At 42.4% G+C, this 15,851-nt stretch overlaps 1 protein-coding gene across 2 annotated transcripts in view; it reads right to left on the minus strand.

The window, feature by feature from the left end:
• COL27A1 (collagen type XXVII alpha 1 chain) overlaps positions 1-15,851 on the minus strand; it is a 213,135-nt gene that overhangs the window by 93,018 nt on the left and 104,266 nt on the right. For both annotated transcript variants that reach the window (XM_060757312.2, XM_067471901.1), the window contains 5 exons: positions 14,485-14,538; positions 8,789-8,842; positions 8,369-8,422; positions 5,827-5,871; positions 3,644-3,697 (listed from right to left, as the gene is read on the minus strand). In XM_060757312.2, coding sequence (XP_060613295.2) covers positions 3,644-3,697; positions 5,827-5,871; positions 8,369-8,422; positions 8,789-8,842; positions 14,485-14,538 — 261 coding nt within the window. The remainder of the gene's footprint in view (positions 1-3,643; positions 3,698-5,826; positions 5,872-8,368; positions 8,423-8,788; positions 8,843-14,484; positions 14,539-15,851) is intronic.

Consider the following 15,851-nt stretch of genomic DNA (forward strand, 5'->3'; position numbering starts at 1 on the left):
GGTTAAATGTTTTTGAGTATTTACATAAAACTGTAAGTTAAGATAAGACTGACCAACTCTGATTCAATCATTATTCCTTCAATATAAATGTGCTTACCTATTACCAATAATAATAGTCAAATAATAAATGTAATAACATGTAATAAAAATAATAGAGTAAATAATGGACATTTAATAATAGTAGTAATAAAGTAATAACAATGATAGAGTAAAATGATAAATATAATAATAATAAATAGAGTAAAATAATAAATGTAATAAAAATAATAATACAGTAAATGTAATAGTAGTAGTAGTAGTAGTAGTAGTAGCAGTAATAATAGAGTAAAATAATAAATATAATAAAAATAATTCTAATAACAGAGTAAAATAAAAAATAACCTTGACTCGTGTATAAGCCGAGGGGAACTTTTTCAGCCTAAAAAAGGGGGTGAAAAACTAGGCTTATACTCGAGTATATACAGTCGTTATAAGAAGGTCCTCTATTGTGCATGTGGCAGAGTTCAGGCTGCTTTGCAACAGGTGGTCTGTGATTTGTTCTTCTCCACACTCACATGTCATGGACTCCTCTTTGTGGCCCCATTTCTTAAGGTTAGCTCTGCATCTCGTGGTCCCAGAGCACAGTCTGTTCAGCACCTTCCAAGTTGCCCAGTCTTCTGTGTGCCCAGGAGGATGCCTCTCATTTGGTATCAGCCATGGATTGAGGTTCCAGGTTTTAGCCTGCCACTTTTGGACTCTTGCTTGCTGAGGTGTTCCTGTGAGTATCTCTGTAGATCTTAGAAAGCTATTTCTTGATTTAAGGTGCCGGCATACTGGTTGATATCCGAACAGGAGACAGGCCAGGGATGTCACTGCTTTTGTCCTTTCATTACTGGCTGCTACTTCCCGGTGGATGTCAGGTGGTGCAATACCGGCTAAACAGTGCTATTTCTCCAGTGGTGTAGGGCGCAGACAGCCTGTGATAATGTGCTATATCTCATTAAGAGTCACATCTACTGTTTTAACATAGTGAGATGTGTTCCACACTGAGCATGCATACTCAGCAGTAGTGTAGCAAAGAACAAGGCCAGATGTCTTCATTGTGTCTGGTTGTGATCCCCAGGCTGTGCCAGTCAACTTTCGTACGATATTGTTTCTAGCGCCCAATTTTTGCTTGATATTCAAGCAGTCCTTATTTCTCTTACTGGAAAATTGCAATAAAAAGTATGCTTTCAAGTTATTGAAAGTTATTCATAACACTAAAACATTAAACACTACAAAACAATCTCCAATTTGTTCATGAAGAATTAACCACAGGCAATTCCCAAACACAGTGCGGATAGCAGAACAATTGCTAATTGGAGCAACTAAATCATCTTCAGCTGCCCATGAGCTCTTCCCACGGTTGTTTTATTAAGGTCTCAGCTTTTCCAGACAGTGTTGACTGAAGCCACTTCACTCTTTGAGCCAGATGGGTTTCCTCCATCTTGACTGTCTCTGTCTGCCCAGGAGAATGAATGCTGCAAAGGACTCATGCCTTTGCAAAGCTTTGGTGGAGATGTGCCAAGAGAGCACAGTGCCTCCCATGCACTGCCATGGGGAAAGACATGCTCTCCTCTTAGAATCATAGAATCATAGAATCATAGAATCAAAGAGTTGGAAGAGACCTCAAGGGCCATCCAGTCCAACCCCCTGCCAAGAAGCATTCAAACATTGCATCCCACTGCATGGGATGGGCCAGTCTGTCAAGCTCAATTCTGCTTTTTCTGATCACCATGATCATTCCATCCCAGTTCCATTAGTTGACCTGGTGTGCCTTCCAATCATTCCCAACCTAGGGCAATGCTACAGCTATGCTAACACTGCAGTTTCTATAGTTATCTATAGTGACAGCCAGCATGGTTTGAGTATTGGGCTATGAGCATTGCCTCCGGACATTAGAGATGGAAAGAGGGAAGGCCTTTATCTTATCTTTCTATTATATGTCACTGTCTGTGTAAAATGGCATTGAATGTTTGCCTTATATGTGTACTGTAATCCACTCTGTCCATCTGGGGAGATAAGGGTAGGTAAAGATTTTCCTCTGACATTAAATCCAGTTGTGTCCGACTTTGGAGGTTGGTGCTCATTTCCATTTCTAAGCCGAAGAGCTGGCATTGTCCGTAGACACCTCCAAGGTCATGTGGCCAGCATGACTGCATGGAACGCCCTTACCTTCCCACCAGAGCGGTATCTATTCATCTACTCACATTTGCATGTTTTCGAACTGCTAGATTGGCAAAAGCTGGGGCTAACAGTGGGACCTCACCCTGATTCGAATCTGTGACCTTTCAGTAAGCAAGTTCAGCAGCTCAGCAGTTTAACATACTGCACCACCAGGGGCTCCCCAGGGAGATAAAGCGGAATATAAATAAAGTATATTATTATTATTATTATTATTATTATTATTATTATTATTATTACAAACACAACAAGATTAGTACAGAGCAAACAAGATCACTATGCTGGCCGTTGTATTGGATCACACGTTGGACCCTTCCCAAGTGTCTAGGATTGTGTAATGTACTGGCAAATAATGTGTGCAGATCCGAGTAGGGTGGCCTTTTGCAACTGACAGATGGTAATTTTGTCAGTGCCGGTGTTTAAGTGCAGGCCAAGGTCTTTAGGCACTGCACCCAGTGTGCCGATCACCACTGGGACCCCCTTGACTGGCTTGTGTCAGCGTCTTTACAGTTCGATCTTTAAATCCTCATATCATGTCAGCTTTTCCAGTTGTTTCTCTTCAGTTCTGCTGTCGACTGGGATTGCAACATCGACGATTTATCATCATCACCATCATCATCACTACTACTACTACTACTACTACTTCAATTGCTACAAACTGGATTCAAAGTGTGAAAGTAGTTTGTCATTAACTCAAAGGGCGAACAGAAGAGATTAGGCTCAAGCAAAAGGAAAATGCTGCTCTTAACTTCTCTCGTCTTCCTCACTGGGAACTTTTGCCATTTCTTTCTCTTAAAAGTTCCTGTTAAATGTATACTAATCCAACTGAAACTAACAGGAGCCTTAAAGAAGGCAAGCTGAAGCAAGTCACAAGCAAGAGACAGGGAAGCTTCAAGCATTGAAAAGTCTCAAATTAGGATAACATCCTACACAGGATGCCTGGCATGGAGCAGAGTAAGGGAAAAATCTTTTCTCAGATGTCTGTAATGCAATTACACAGACAGGCTGACATTTGTCAGATACATAAGTGACATTTTCATTCTAGGAAAAGAGGGGGAGGCAGAAGGAGAGAAGCCATGCCCTACGAGGCTTCTGTGGACAATTCAGAGAAAGGAAGACATGGGTGGCTAACCACTGACATTTTCGGACTGAAACACAGAGATGTTCATGGAAGGAAAGAAGGAAAGAGTGGAAAGAGTTCCAAAGATCACTGTGCTGTTGAAACACTGTGGTTTCCAAAAATATGCACCATCATTCTTGATGCTGCAGAAACCACAGTGAGTTGGAATTTCCAGGCCGAAAGCAAAAAGGAAGAGCAAAAATATTTATAGAAAAGAGGGGGAACCTCTCTGTGTTAGGAATGAATGGATGCAGCCATGGGATTCCCTCCTGCTTTTGCCCCTTTTCAGGTCACAACAAACAAAGCATCTTCTTCTTTTACCTTTACGCCATCAGGGCCTGGTTTCCCTGGAAATCCTTTCCTGCCAAGTGGACCCTGAAACACAGAGATGCACACACATTCAGAAAGATTTGTCATAGGTATACAACCAGATGAACCAAAAGGGAACACAAAGAAATCAGTCAAAATGAAGTTTTTTTTCTGCCAGAAGTGGAAAGTTTACAGCTGCCTCAGCTTGAAAGGGGGAATTCGAGATGGTGGCACCAGTGGGAAAGTTACAGAGAAATCTTTCTAAGGGGTCAGGAATGGCAGGGAAATTTTTTGCAAAACTGAAATCTAGTTGAAATTTGACAATTCATCCAAAAAGTTATGTGATGAGGAAACTAATGTACACTAGCTCTGGAACACCTTTTCACGCAGCACCACTCAGAGTCCAATAGTAGCTAACTAAAGCAGTAGAAAAGGTGCTGTGATACAAAGATCAATAGTCCAAGATAGCAAGGTATGTGAATTCCATGAAGTCAAGAGCATAACATAAATCCATAAGCATGAAACAGGAACTTTTCCAAGGCAAAACTCATTCAGGAACAAAGTCAAACTTGAGAGCTGAACATGAACTTGATTTTAAGGCAATGTTGTCTACTCTGGAGAGGCCAGGGAAACATCACTTAATTTAAGCTCAAACCTGACCAAGAAGCCATGAGGTCATCACTTCAAGACTTGGGTTTCAAGGACTGCTTCTCAAGGAGTCTTTCTGACCTTCTATTAACCTTTCCTTTGCTCTCTCTGAACGGAGGCCTAATCTCATATCGTGGGATAACTCCCCATCTTCTGAAGACTGAGAAGGCCAATTAGAAACAAATTCCAAACATCCTCTATCTCTTCTGCAGCTGTCAGCCCTCCTCTCTGATCTACGGTCTGCATTTCTGGCTGTATTTCAGCATGATCACACACAGACTCAGTGAAAAATCCATCACTTCCCTCATCCTCTGAGGCAGAATCCCCAGCATCCCCAGCATCTTGCTGCTGAGCCCCAACAACTAAGTTGGTCCCATCTTTCCATAAAATTTCTTTTAAAAATGTTTGAAAACATAAAAACAAAATTCAAAATATTTTAGATCACAATCTATACACATAATAAAAATGGAAAATGTGTGTGTGCATGGCGGAAGTGTCCACTTACACAGACAGCCTTCGGCCTCCACAAGCAGGCTATAGTTCCAAGTGCTGAGAAGCCTCCAAAGGCACTTCTTCCACTGACATTGCAGGTTAGAGCAAAAACCATGAACATGGAGCCTAAATGCTGCCAGTGTCCTCCCCAAACACTATGGCCCACTACCCAAGGAATATTTTTATTTGGGGAGAATTTCATCCTAAACTTGATGTGTTTTCTCCACCACAGGCAGGCATCCCAGGGTTCCTTGTGTGAAATGTGCATGACCTTGCTGGCTGCCTCTTCCTTAACTCTTTCCTACCCTTTCCTATGGCACATAGCAAACATAGAGGAATTGATCAGCAAGTGAACAAAGCGGAGAGGTTTGGGAGACTGACTCAACAGGAATCCAGAGCACACTGAACCCAGCCGACGACGGATCGGGACCAAAATTGGCACACAGAACCAACATGGCCAACTGTAAATACTGGCTGGGTTTAGGTTTGATTGCCCTGGGAATCTGGGAGTTGTAGTTCACCCTTATCCGGAGAGCACTGAACACAGCTGATATTGGATCTGGACCAAATTTGGCACACAGACCCAACATAGCCAACTTTGAATAATGGCAGGGTTTGGGAAGGATTGCCCCACGATTCTGGGAATTATAGTTCATCCACATCCTTATGCATTTTCTAATGGGAGCACTCATTAAAAAAAAAGGAAAGACTGTTTTTTTTTCTAATAAAAAGCATTAGACATTATCCAAACTAATATTATAAAACTTTAAAAAACAAACAATGCCTTTCTCAAATAACCCGAGCACTACCGAGTTCTCAAGCTAGTTACAAATAAAACACCAATGAGCAGAATAATAATAAGAAAATATTGTTGATTGCTGCTTAAGCTAATACTGAACATAAGAGTGTTTTGAGCTGGATTCCAAAGGCAACGAGATACTACAGATACTCAACATCACTGAAAAGGTCTTGTAGAATTTCTTTGTGGAGACTCTAATTCCAGGAACCACCCCAGCCACAATCAAAACAACTACAACTCCCATCCCTTTTCTTACCTCTGCCCCTGGAATGCCATGTGGTCCCACTGGCCCTTCATCACCCTAGAAGGGTACATAAAAGGAGCAAGTATTTACAAAATATTCAACCAATAAACAAAATAAGGGAGAATCTTTGTAGTATTGCTGTCACCCAATTGGGGGTACTTAGGTTAAATTACAACATGGGCTTTAATGAATCCAGACATAAGCTCCAGGAGAGGAAACCAATAGTGCAGAAGGAGGGGGGTATATTTTTGCTTTTTTAAGTCACTCCAAAATTTGTGCAAATAAGAAATGTGATAAAAAAGAGTTGCAACAACAATAACAAGAGTAGCAGCAAACAATGACAGCAGCAACAATAAATGCTGTGTACAGATCAAGTATTCTCTCTGCAGAGGAATCTCTCTTTTTTAGACAAAGGAGAAGGAATGTGTCTTTTGAGACTCTGCCTGTCCCTTGCAGATTGTGCAAAGCTTTCTCTTTTCCGGAACAGCTCCCTCTGTGTGTGAAAGCTCAACAATTCAGTGCACAATGCCTTTGAGGTAAGGAGAAGCGGCCGTGTTGTGCACCTTTCAGGCGTTTCCGACTTACGGCAACCCTAAGGCAACCCCTGCCGTGATTTTCTCCTCCCAAGCTGCGTTACTCAGATTGCAGCAACTGAAGCAGACTAAAGACAAGGAGGCAGATTAGGAGGAAGAGAGAGAAACCAGGACCTTTTACAAGGGAGACAAAAGAGGATTAATTGGGATTACCCTTGCCAAACTAGGGCAGTTGGAGGGTATGCAATGGCAATGAAAACATCTTGATGGGAGGCTGAGTGGAGGCAAGCAATAGTTCTGCACTTGTTATGCTAAGAGAGGTCCAATAATGGTTCCTCACAGTCTGAAACAGCATGACTAAACCCATTAAATGGTCCTATGAGACAGCTTCAGCCAAATGATTGAGAAGTTCTGTGACAGTATCTTTGATAATAGAACAACATTTCTGAGGGAGCTAGTAGGCTCTCCTTTGCAAAACTTCTTTACGGAGAAGCGGACAGCCTTCTGCTCTTGCATCTGGATGACCACAATGGGCCAAGAATTGCCACATCTGCCTGGTCCACTTGCGGTCCTTCAGATGTTGTTGGTAGACTTGTTTAATCCATGCTTTGTTTTAGTATTCTGGTTTTTGGTGGGGGTCCTGATCTGTTTCTTGGGAGGGAAGATATCTGTTTTCGTTCTGGGTTGTCGAAAGATCTGTTTTCTATTGGCCCATTATGGGGGGGGGGGGGGGGGGTTCGCAGGCACCCCTTCCCATCATTAAGCTGATTCTATCTAGAGGAGAGGAGATTAAGGCAGGCACGCACACTTTCTCTCCCTGGAGGGCACACCACATGTACTATTTTCAAGGCATTTAAAGGAGGCAAGTTCTTACAGCTGTGCCTTACCCTGGAGGAGAGACACTTGGCTGTAGGCTGGCGTGCACACTTTAAGGAGGCTTCTTGTTCCTAAAGCTGTTTTTCTTTTACTCCAGAGGAGAGGTGCTTGGCTGGAGGCGGGCACGTGTATTTTAAGAACGCTTCTTGTTCTTAAAGCTGTTTTTTCTACTTAATAGGAGAGGTGCTCGGCTGCATGTAGGCATGTACACTTTAAGGAGGCTCCATAAAGCCGTTTTTTCTACTTTATAGGAGAGGTGCTTGGCTGCAGGCAGGTGTGTGCACTTTAAGGAGATTCCTTAAAGCTGTTTTTTCTACTCTATAGGGGAGGTGCTCAGCTGCAGGCAGGTGTGCGCACTTTAAGGAGGCTCCTTAAAGCTGTTTTTCTACTCTACAAGAGAGGTGCTCGGCTGCAGGCAGGTGTGCGCACTTTAAGGAGGCTCCTTAAAGCTGTTTTTTTTCTACTCTATAGGAGAGGTGCTCAGCTGCAGGCAGGCGCGCACACTTTAAAGAGGCTTCTTGTTCTTAAAGAGGCTTCTTGTTCTTAAAACTCAAGAGGAGAGGTGGTTAGCTGCAGGAAGGTGTGTGTATATTAAGGAGGCTTATTGTTTTTGAAACTGTTTTTCTACACTACAGGAAAAGAGGTGCTAAAAGCAAGCGGACATGCGCTGTCTCTCCCAGGCCTGCACCATGCCAGCAGCCACACACTCTTTCCCAGGCATTTTAAGGAGGTTTCCCACTTCCAGGTAAGGAAGAATAATTTTCAGGGAATGAAGGTTTTCTTTTTGTTTGCTGGGGGATTAATAAAAAAGATTAAACAGTGATACCGAAAACCAGAAAAGGAGGCAAAATCAGCTCCCGCTTGCTTTTGTGTCAGGTGGGTTTTCATATCAGGGGACACTTACAGTTACAGGCTCCTGAAGTACCATAGAAAATGGAGGAAACAGAAGAAACGAAATCCACGCACATATCTATTGGTTGGTTCCAGCAGCCCTTGCCACCAAGGCTGAGAGCTGATGGGAGTTAAGTACAGCAACAACTGGAGAGCTACAGGACCTCCCAGCTCAATAATTCTGTCAAATTAAAGGGGCTTGCTTGAATCGAGACCTTATGGAAATAATGTAGCATCGTAGGCTGAGATCCTACCTCTTGGCCAGGCCGTCCTGGGGGGCCAGGTACCCCTCGAGCCCCTGGTTTTCCCTGCAAGAGATAGGAAGGAGAAAGGCTCAGAAAAGAAAGAAGCATAATAACTATTGAGGTCCCATTGAAACAGAATGGAAGTGGCTTGCCAGCGCGTGCTGCCATGGGAAGGCATCCAAAGTCAATTTTCTTGTAGAACCAATAGTGGGGAGGCAGGCGGAGGGGGGGCTGTTGGAGAGGAAAAGAAACTCTACGCCAGCTCTTGGAGCCATCTCAATACAAACAAGTCCTAAAAACCAGAGCTTTGGCTAGAACTATCCACCGGGATCTCCAGCATTCCCCCCCCCCCCCCATTTTCTTTGGTGCTTTTGTTTTCATTGGCTCTTGGCAACTCAGCCCAAAGTCTGGTTTTTCAGTGTCACTCACCTTAATGCCTTCGGGGCCGTTTTGTCCTGGTGGGCCAATGTCTCCTGGAAATCCCTAAAGAGTGCCAAGCAGAAAAGATGTGAAGAGACCAAGTTCCCAAGTCAAAGTTTCATCTGCCAGGTCTTTGGGGAGCTGCTTTGTTGCTGGACTGCATCAAAACATCTGAGGGTGATTTGGAGAGGGCTCATTTTTAAATGAAGTGACGATCAGGTTTTAATTTGGATCAAGCCTCCTCTTCAAGCCAAGTCTAATTCCATATGAAGCAAAGGCCACTTTCAACCCAAACTGAACCTCAAGCTTAAACGCGATCAAGACTATACTGGACCCAAATTGAACAAATTGCAGCGTCTTCTCTGCTAACGCAAGATCTCAATTTCAGACTGAGCCAATACTACTTTTGTCTTAAAGCAAGAATGGATTATAAGCCCAGCTGGGATGAATTTGGGAACCTTGGTTTTAAATTAAGCAAGGAATAATTAAGGTGCAGATTGAATCTTAGGCTCAAAATATGTCAAGAGGTGGTTGTGAGTTTTCCGTACTGTCTGGCCATGTTCCAGAAGTATTCTCTCCTGACATTTCACCCACATTGATGACAGGCATCCTCAGAGGTTGTGAGGTCTGTTGGAAAATAGGCAAGTGGGGTATATATATCTGTGGAATAGTGTCCAGGGTGGGGAAAAGAACTCTTGTCTGCTTGAGGCAAGTGTGAATGTTGGAAATGGCCAGCTTGATTAGCATTGAATAGTCTTGCAGCTTCAAAGGCTGGCTGCTTCCTGCTGGGGGAAATCCTTCATTGGGAGGTGTTAGTTGTCTGGATTTCCCCTGTTTCCAGTAAATAAGGACAGGACACAACCAGGGCCAGCTAACACTTCAGACTTCAAAGTGCAAAAATAAAGAGAGGGCAATTCTTCTGCAAGGCTGAGCAAGGTCCAGGAAATGCACTAGCTCCCAACGATAAAATTGGAATGGCCCAGAAGGGCAAGGAGACACAATCAGATCTACCCCAAAACCATCCCTTCTGGAACCTTCCAGAAGCTGAAATAGATCATTTATTCTCATTGGAGAAAAACCTGATGATTAAAGGGGGGCCAACCTAGCAGTTTGAAAGCATGCAAATGGGAGTAGATCAATAGGTACCGCTTTGGTGGGAAGGTAAAAAAGGTGCCAATGCAGCCATGCCAACAAGGCAACCAGGAGGCATCTATGGACAACAGGTTACTTGGGTTGGAAATGGAACAAGAGCATCTCCCCATGGCCGGAGTTAAGCATCACCTCCAGAAGCTGGAGATGGGAGGGAAGCCTTTACCTTTGTTCTGTGTATTTGCGTGTTTTTCCTACCCCTCTATTCTGCCTTGGTTAGAACACATCTGGAATAGTGTGTCCAATTCTGGGCACCACAATTAAAAGGGGATGTTGACAAGCTGGAATGTGTTCAGAGGAGGGTGACTAAAATGATCAAGGGTCTGTAGAACAAACCCTATGAGGAGCGGCTTAAAGAGCCGGGCATGTTTAGCCTGAAGAAGAGAAGGCTGAGAGGAAACATGATAGCCATGTATAATTATGTGAGAGGAAGTCATAAGGAGGAGGGAGCAAGCTTGTTTTCTGCTGCCCTGGAGACTAAATGCAATGGAGTAATGGCTTTAAACTACAAGGAAGTAGATTCCTCTTGATCATTAGGAAGAACTTCCTGACTGTGAGAGCTGTTCAGCAGTGGAACTCTCTGCCCCGGAGTGTAATGGAGGTTCCTTCTTTGGAGGCTTTTAAACAGAGGCTGGATGGCTATCTGTTGGGAGTGCTTTGAAGGCAATTTGAAGGCTGAATGGGGTTGAACTGGATGGTCCACCAGGTCTCTTCCAACTTTATGATTCTATGATTGTCACGTCATTGTATTAAAGGCACTGAATGTTTGCCTATCTGTGTATGTTGTAATCCGATCTGAGTCCCCTTGGGGAGATAGAGTAAAATACAAATAAAATGTATTGCATTATTATGAAGAGGACCCTGCGGGATGTATGTAGCCTACTAGCTTCTAATCTAAAAGCTGCTCAGCAGAGGTGGTTTTGCAATAGGGCTTAATGTGGTACTCTGGAAACAGCCCAAGGTACAAGGATGCATGAAGGATGTCTTGAGTGTCCTGCCTGTCATTCCATCCAAGCCAGAAATCTCTTACGTCAGCAAATACTTCCCTGCCATTCTCAGCTCATAAGAAAGGCCCCTGTTCAATCTGTCTTGGATTTTGACTCAGCAGCATTAGTGGCATTCTCTCGAAGAAATAAATCAAGACCTTGCCGAGCTTGACAAAAGGGAAACGGGACTTGGCGGGACAGAGAGGAAAGGTGACGACATGCTCATTAGCCGGAGGTGGCCTGACGTGGAACGCCAACGCTTTTCCGCCCACCATCCATTCAGAAACAAAGAAAGTCACAGTCCAGTCCAATGCTAACAAAGAAGACCGATTACTAAGCGATACAACTCAACCGAGAGCCGTTCCAGACTGCGCAAAATGCCAGAACACTGACAATGAAGGGAAAAGACGATGTCAGCCAATGCTGCAAGCCTTTCTCCAAGAATACATCTTTCTTTTCTTTACTAGGATAACGTAAGTTGAGCATGAGGAGATTGGACCAAAGTTTAATCCAATCTAGTGGCTCTCAATGGCCAGACCTCTGGATCTTTGGGACTTTAGCTTTTCAAGGCAGCATGGCCAATGGTCTGGAGAACAAGCCCTATGAGGAGCGGCTTAAAGAACTGGGCCTGTTTAGCCTGAAGACGAGAAGGCTGAGAGGAGACATGATACCATGTATAAATATGTGAGAGGCAATCATAGGGAGGAGGGAGCAAGTTTGTTTTCTGCTGCCCTGGAGACTAGGACGCAGAGCAATGGCTTCAAACTACAGGAAAGGAGATTCCATCTGAACATTAGGAAGAACTTCCTGACTGTGAGAGCCGTTCAACAGTGGAACTCTCTGCCCCAGAGTGTGGAAGAGGCTTCTTCTTTGGAAGCTTTTAAACAGAGGCTGTATAGCCATCTGTCAGGGGTGCTTTGAATGCAATTTTCCTGCTTCTTGGCAGGGGGTTGGATTGGATGGCCCATGAGGTCTCTTCCAATTCTATGAGTCTATAATTCTGGGAGGTGAAGTCCACACCATTTGTACCAAGCCCTCCAGCTATCCTGATTTGATACAGCCTCAATTACTTCTCTGCTGTCCCACTTTCTCAACGGCTTTTAAAATGTCCCAGTTCCTTGCCTTTCCTCCTTTTGTCTGCAAACAGAGTTCAAAGCACAGCAATAGTTCTTAATTAACTTAGCAGAAAGGAGGGGAGGAATCTCAACTTTCTTAAAAAAGACTCAGGCAAAAGCAAATTTGTCTGTTTTTTCTCATTAAAAGCCTTTTCCATTTTGACTGCACTCTGATGCTGCTTGGCCATACATGTCCCAGTTTTGATTTGTGTTGGAGGCTATGCTATAGGACCAAGAGATGGGAACTGTAGCACGCCAGGTCTGGAAACACCTATGACCGCCGCACCACACAAGAATCCAGGAATATAAGCAAACGGTTTGTTGTAAAATCAAATTAAAACGCATATTAAAAGCAGGAAGAAGAAAGGAGGATATATATTTCCCACATATATAATCCAAAAAGGTTTAGCAACAGCTGGTAACCAAACAATAATCCAAATGTCTCATAAAGTTCCAGAGGTGACAATGCCCAGGAACAGCCAGAAAACACAGGTACAGCATAAGTCCACAAGCAAGAAGGTATAACTAGTAAAAACTTGAACACAAGTACATGATCAGGAACATAGAAAACTTCCAGGATATATTAAATCTAAAACCAAGGCTTGAACCAGGAAACAGAGAACTTAGACTTAGCTTCTCACTCTAACACAGCATTGCCTGAACTGACCTTAAGGTAAACAACTTTCTGTTTAATAGACACCCATGAAATCATTCCGTTTCCCATGAATTTTCTCCACAACTTTCTCACGTAATCTCTTTGAATGACGCATTCTATTTTCAGCTCTGATTTGTAAACAACAACTTTTGTTGATCTCCGTAGCTACAGGTGGTTTCTCATGGGAACCCTCCTTATCACTCAGCTCTTCACTCACATCCTTATCTGCTTTTGCTACTTCTGACTCTCCTGCTTGCTCTTGGAGTCCTGCACTTTCTGAACCAGTTTTCTCACCATCATTTCCCAGACTTGAATTTCCCAGACTTGAGGACCCATCACTTTGTGTCACAGGAAAGCTCACAATCCTCTCTAAATCATCAGTTAAACTACTGACTGATCTACAACAGGAACCACTAAAAGAGATGTCCATGTTAGGATGACAAGCAGAATATAGACATAACTAGGCCATTCCACCTAACTCTTCATCAAAACTGCCATCCACATACACACTGCCTTTGAATCTGCTATTGGTACCAAAGCTCATAGCTGTTAACAGTTTGTAACATTGCAAAGATTTTTTTCAAGTTTGAACACACCATGTGTATATATGTAAAATAAAGCTGTGGTTGCTGAGCTTGAGATAATGAGTGGAAAGGATTAGAACAAAAATAGCAGTAAGTTATAGTAGGAGCTATTCTTGCTAGTCCTACTCAATCAATCATGCCTGCTGTTGAAGGACAAGGTTTTCATTTAGCCGTTGACCAGACCTCGGAAGTAATCAGCTAAAATGACATTTAATTAGTCATGTATCGATGAACGCTAAAGTCTCATTTTCTATATATAGTTGTGAAAGACAAATAGTGAAAAATGTGGATGGCAAGACAATAAACCCATTTGAGATTTGGTGCTGAAGAAGAGTTCTACAGATATCATGGACTGCTAAAAAGACAAATCAATCATGAACTCTCCCAAAATCTAGGATGATCTAACTGAGTTTGTTTTACTTGGACCATATCATAAAATCATAGAGTTGGAAGAGACCTCGTGGACCATCCAGTTCAACTCCCTGTCAAGAAGCAAGAAAATTGCATTCAAAACACCCCAAACAGATGGCTATCTGTTTAAAACCCTCCAAAGAAGAAACCTCCACCACACTCTGGGGCAGAGAGTTCCACTGCTGAACAGCTCTCACAGTTAGGAAGTTCTTCCTAATGTTCAGGTGGAATCTCCTTTCCTGTAGTTTGAAGTCATTATTCTGCATCCTAGTTTCCAGGGCAGTAGAACACAAACTTACTCTCTCCTCCCTAGGACTTTCCCTCACATATTTAAACATGACCATCATGTCTCCTATTCATTAGAGGGGTGCAATTCACCCAAAAGGCATGCCATTTTGGGACCCATTGTCAGCTGGCCCCTCATTGTATTTACTGGGAAGTTACTCGAATTGGGAAGGCTGAGGGAGAAAAGGAATTGTGGGAGTTGAAGTCCAAAATACCTGGAGGGCCGAAGTTTACCCATGCCTGGTCTAGAAGGTGGCACTCCTATCTCTTAAGCAGGTCATTTCCAATGTTTGATTAATTAAATTTCCATTTTAATTTGTTTTTTATTTATTTATATATTTACAGTTCTTATATTCCGCCCTTCTGTTTTTTAAAAGATAGTTTGTAAAGAACATGATAGAATTTTATACGTCAATGATTTTCCCAAGCTTGTTTTTACTCTGGAGGTAAAGCAGGAAGACCTGATTTGGGCAGAAGAGGACTTCAAAGCAAACCAAGCCATATCACATCCAGAACGTACCTCAGGGCCAGGTGGTCCTGGAATTCCAACTGCACCTTTGTCACCGGCACTTCCCTACAGAAAACCAAAGAATAGGAAGCATGAGATGGCCCTATAAACCTCTGTGTGTGAACTGCGTAACATAAGAAAACTGAAACCAGTTTTATAGAAATATAGAAGAGATCCCTGAATCAAGAAATCAAAAACACCACAGACAGCACCTTTCAACCTGATTTGTCACATGTCTACATTGTTTTCACAAGCATATTTTGTTATATCAGCTGAAATCTGCCATCTGAAGATGAATGCCTTAGGCAGAACTTAGCTAAACAATGACGCATGGGCTATCAAGACATGATGGGTGCATCAGTCTCTCTCCAATTAAAGGCAACCCTTAAAATCCACAGGACAGCATTGGCGTCGCATTAGTATTTCTGAAATTTGGTCTATTGGATTGAAAATAATAATAATAATTATTATTATTATTATTATTATTTCCAGTATTTCTACCCTGTTGCTTCTCAACCCACTCAGGACGGCTTACATTTGGCAACAATTAGATGCCACTACATATAACAAAGCAATATGACAACAATTAAAACAATAAATAAAACATTAATCAAAACAGTAAAAATTGTACTGTTTGTCTGAAAAAGTACTGAAAAAGTTTGTCTTTGAAACCAACACAGATTCTGTGGGCTGTGGTCCCAAAAGGTGTTTTTGAAGCTATGGCTTCAACAATCAAGAGCTTGCTCAGAACATCTGAGCAATGCAAAAGTCTAGACAGCTAGGTTCCCATGACCATGGTGGTTCATGGAGTATGGATCAGGTCAGTCCATATCAAGAACATTGCAAACACAGTATTCCTCAAACAGCCCTGCAGTGAGAGATGACACGTGGAAGGCCTCCATGTTGACAATTATATGTACATGAAGTTTCATGTTGCACTATGGCCTGGATTCACCTTTGCACCACACAAGAGTCCAGAATTACTAACTAAACAGTTTATTGAAGAAAACAAATATAAAAAGGCAAAAACCAATACAAAGAGCAATGTCCCAAAAAGCAATAGGAAAAACATCTGGAGACAAGTTCCATCTTGTCTCCTGAATATGCCATCAGTTGGGGACCCCTCCCCACAGCACCAACTGCTGCTCTGGGCCAAAGTGAAGAGAGAGGGGGCCAGGGGACAGTTCCACCTTGTCTCCTGTGCTATGCTAATAATATAATATAATATAATATAATATAATATAATATAATATAATATAATATAACACAATATAATATAATTTATAATATTATAATGTAATACAAAATAATAATAATATGATATTATAATTATATATTTTATAATTGCATGTAATATTACTAATAATATTACATTATAA

This window comes from Anolis sagrei, chromosome 11, assembly GCF_037176765.1.
Source record: "Anolis sagrei isolate rAnoSag1 chromosome 11, rAnoSag1.mat, whole genome shotgun sequence".
In the NCBI taxonomy this organism is placed as follows: domain Eukaryota; kingdom Metazoa; phylum Chordata; class Lepidosauria; order Squamata; family Dactyloidae; genus Anolis; species Anolis sagrei.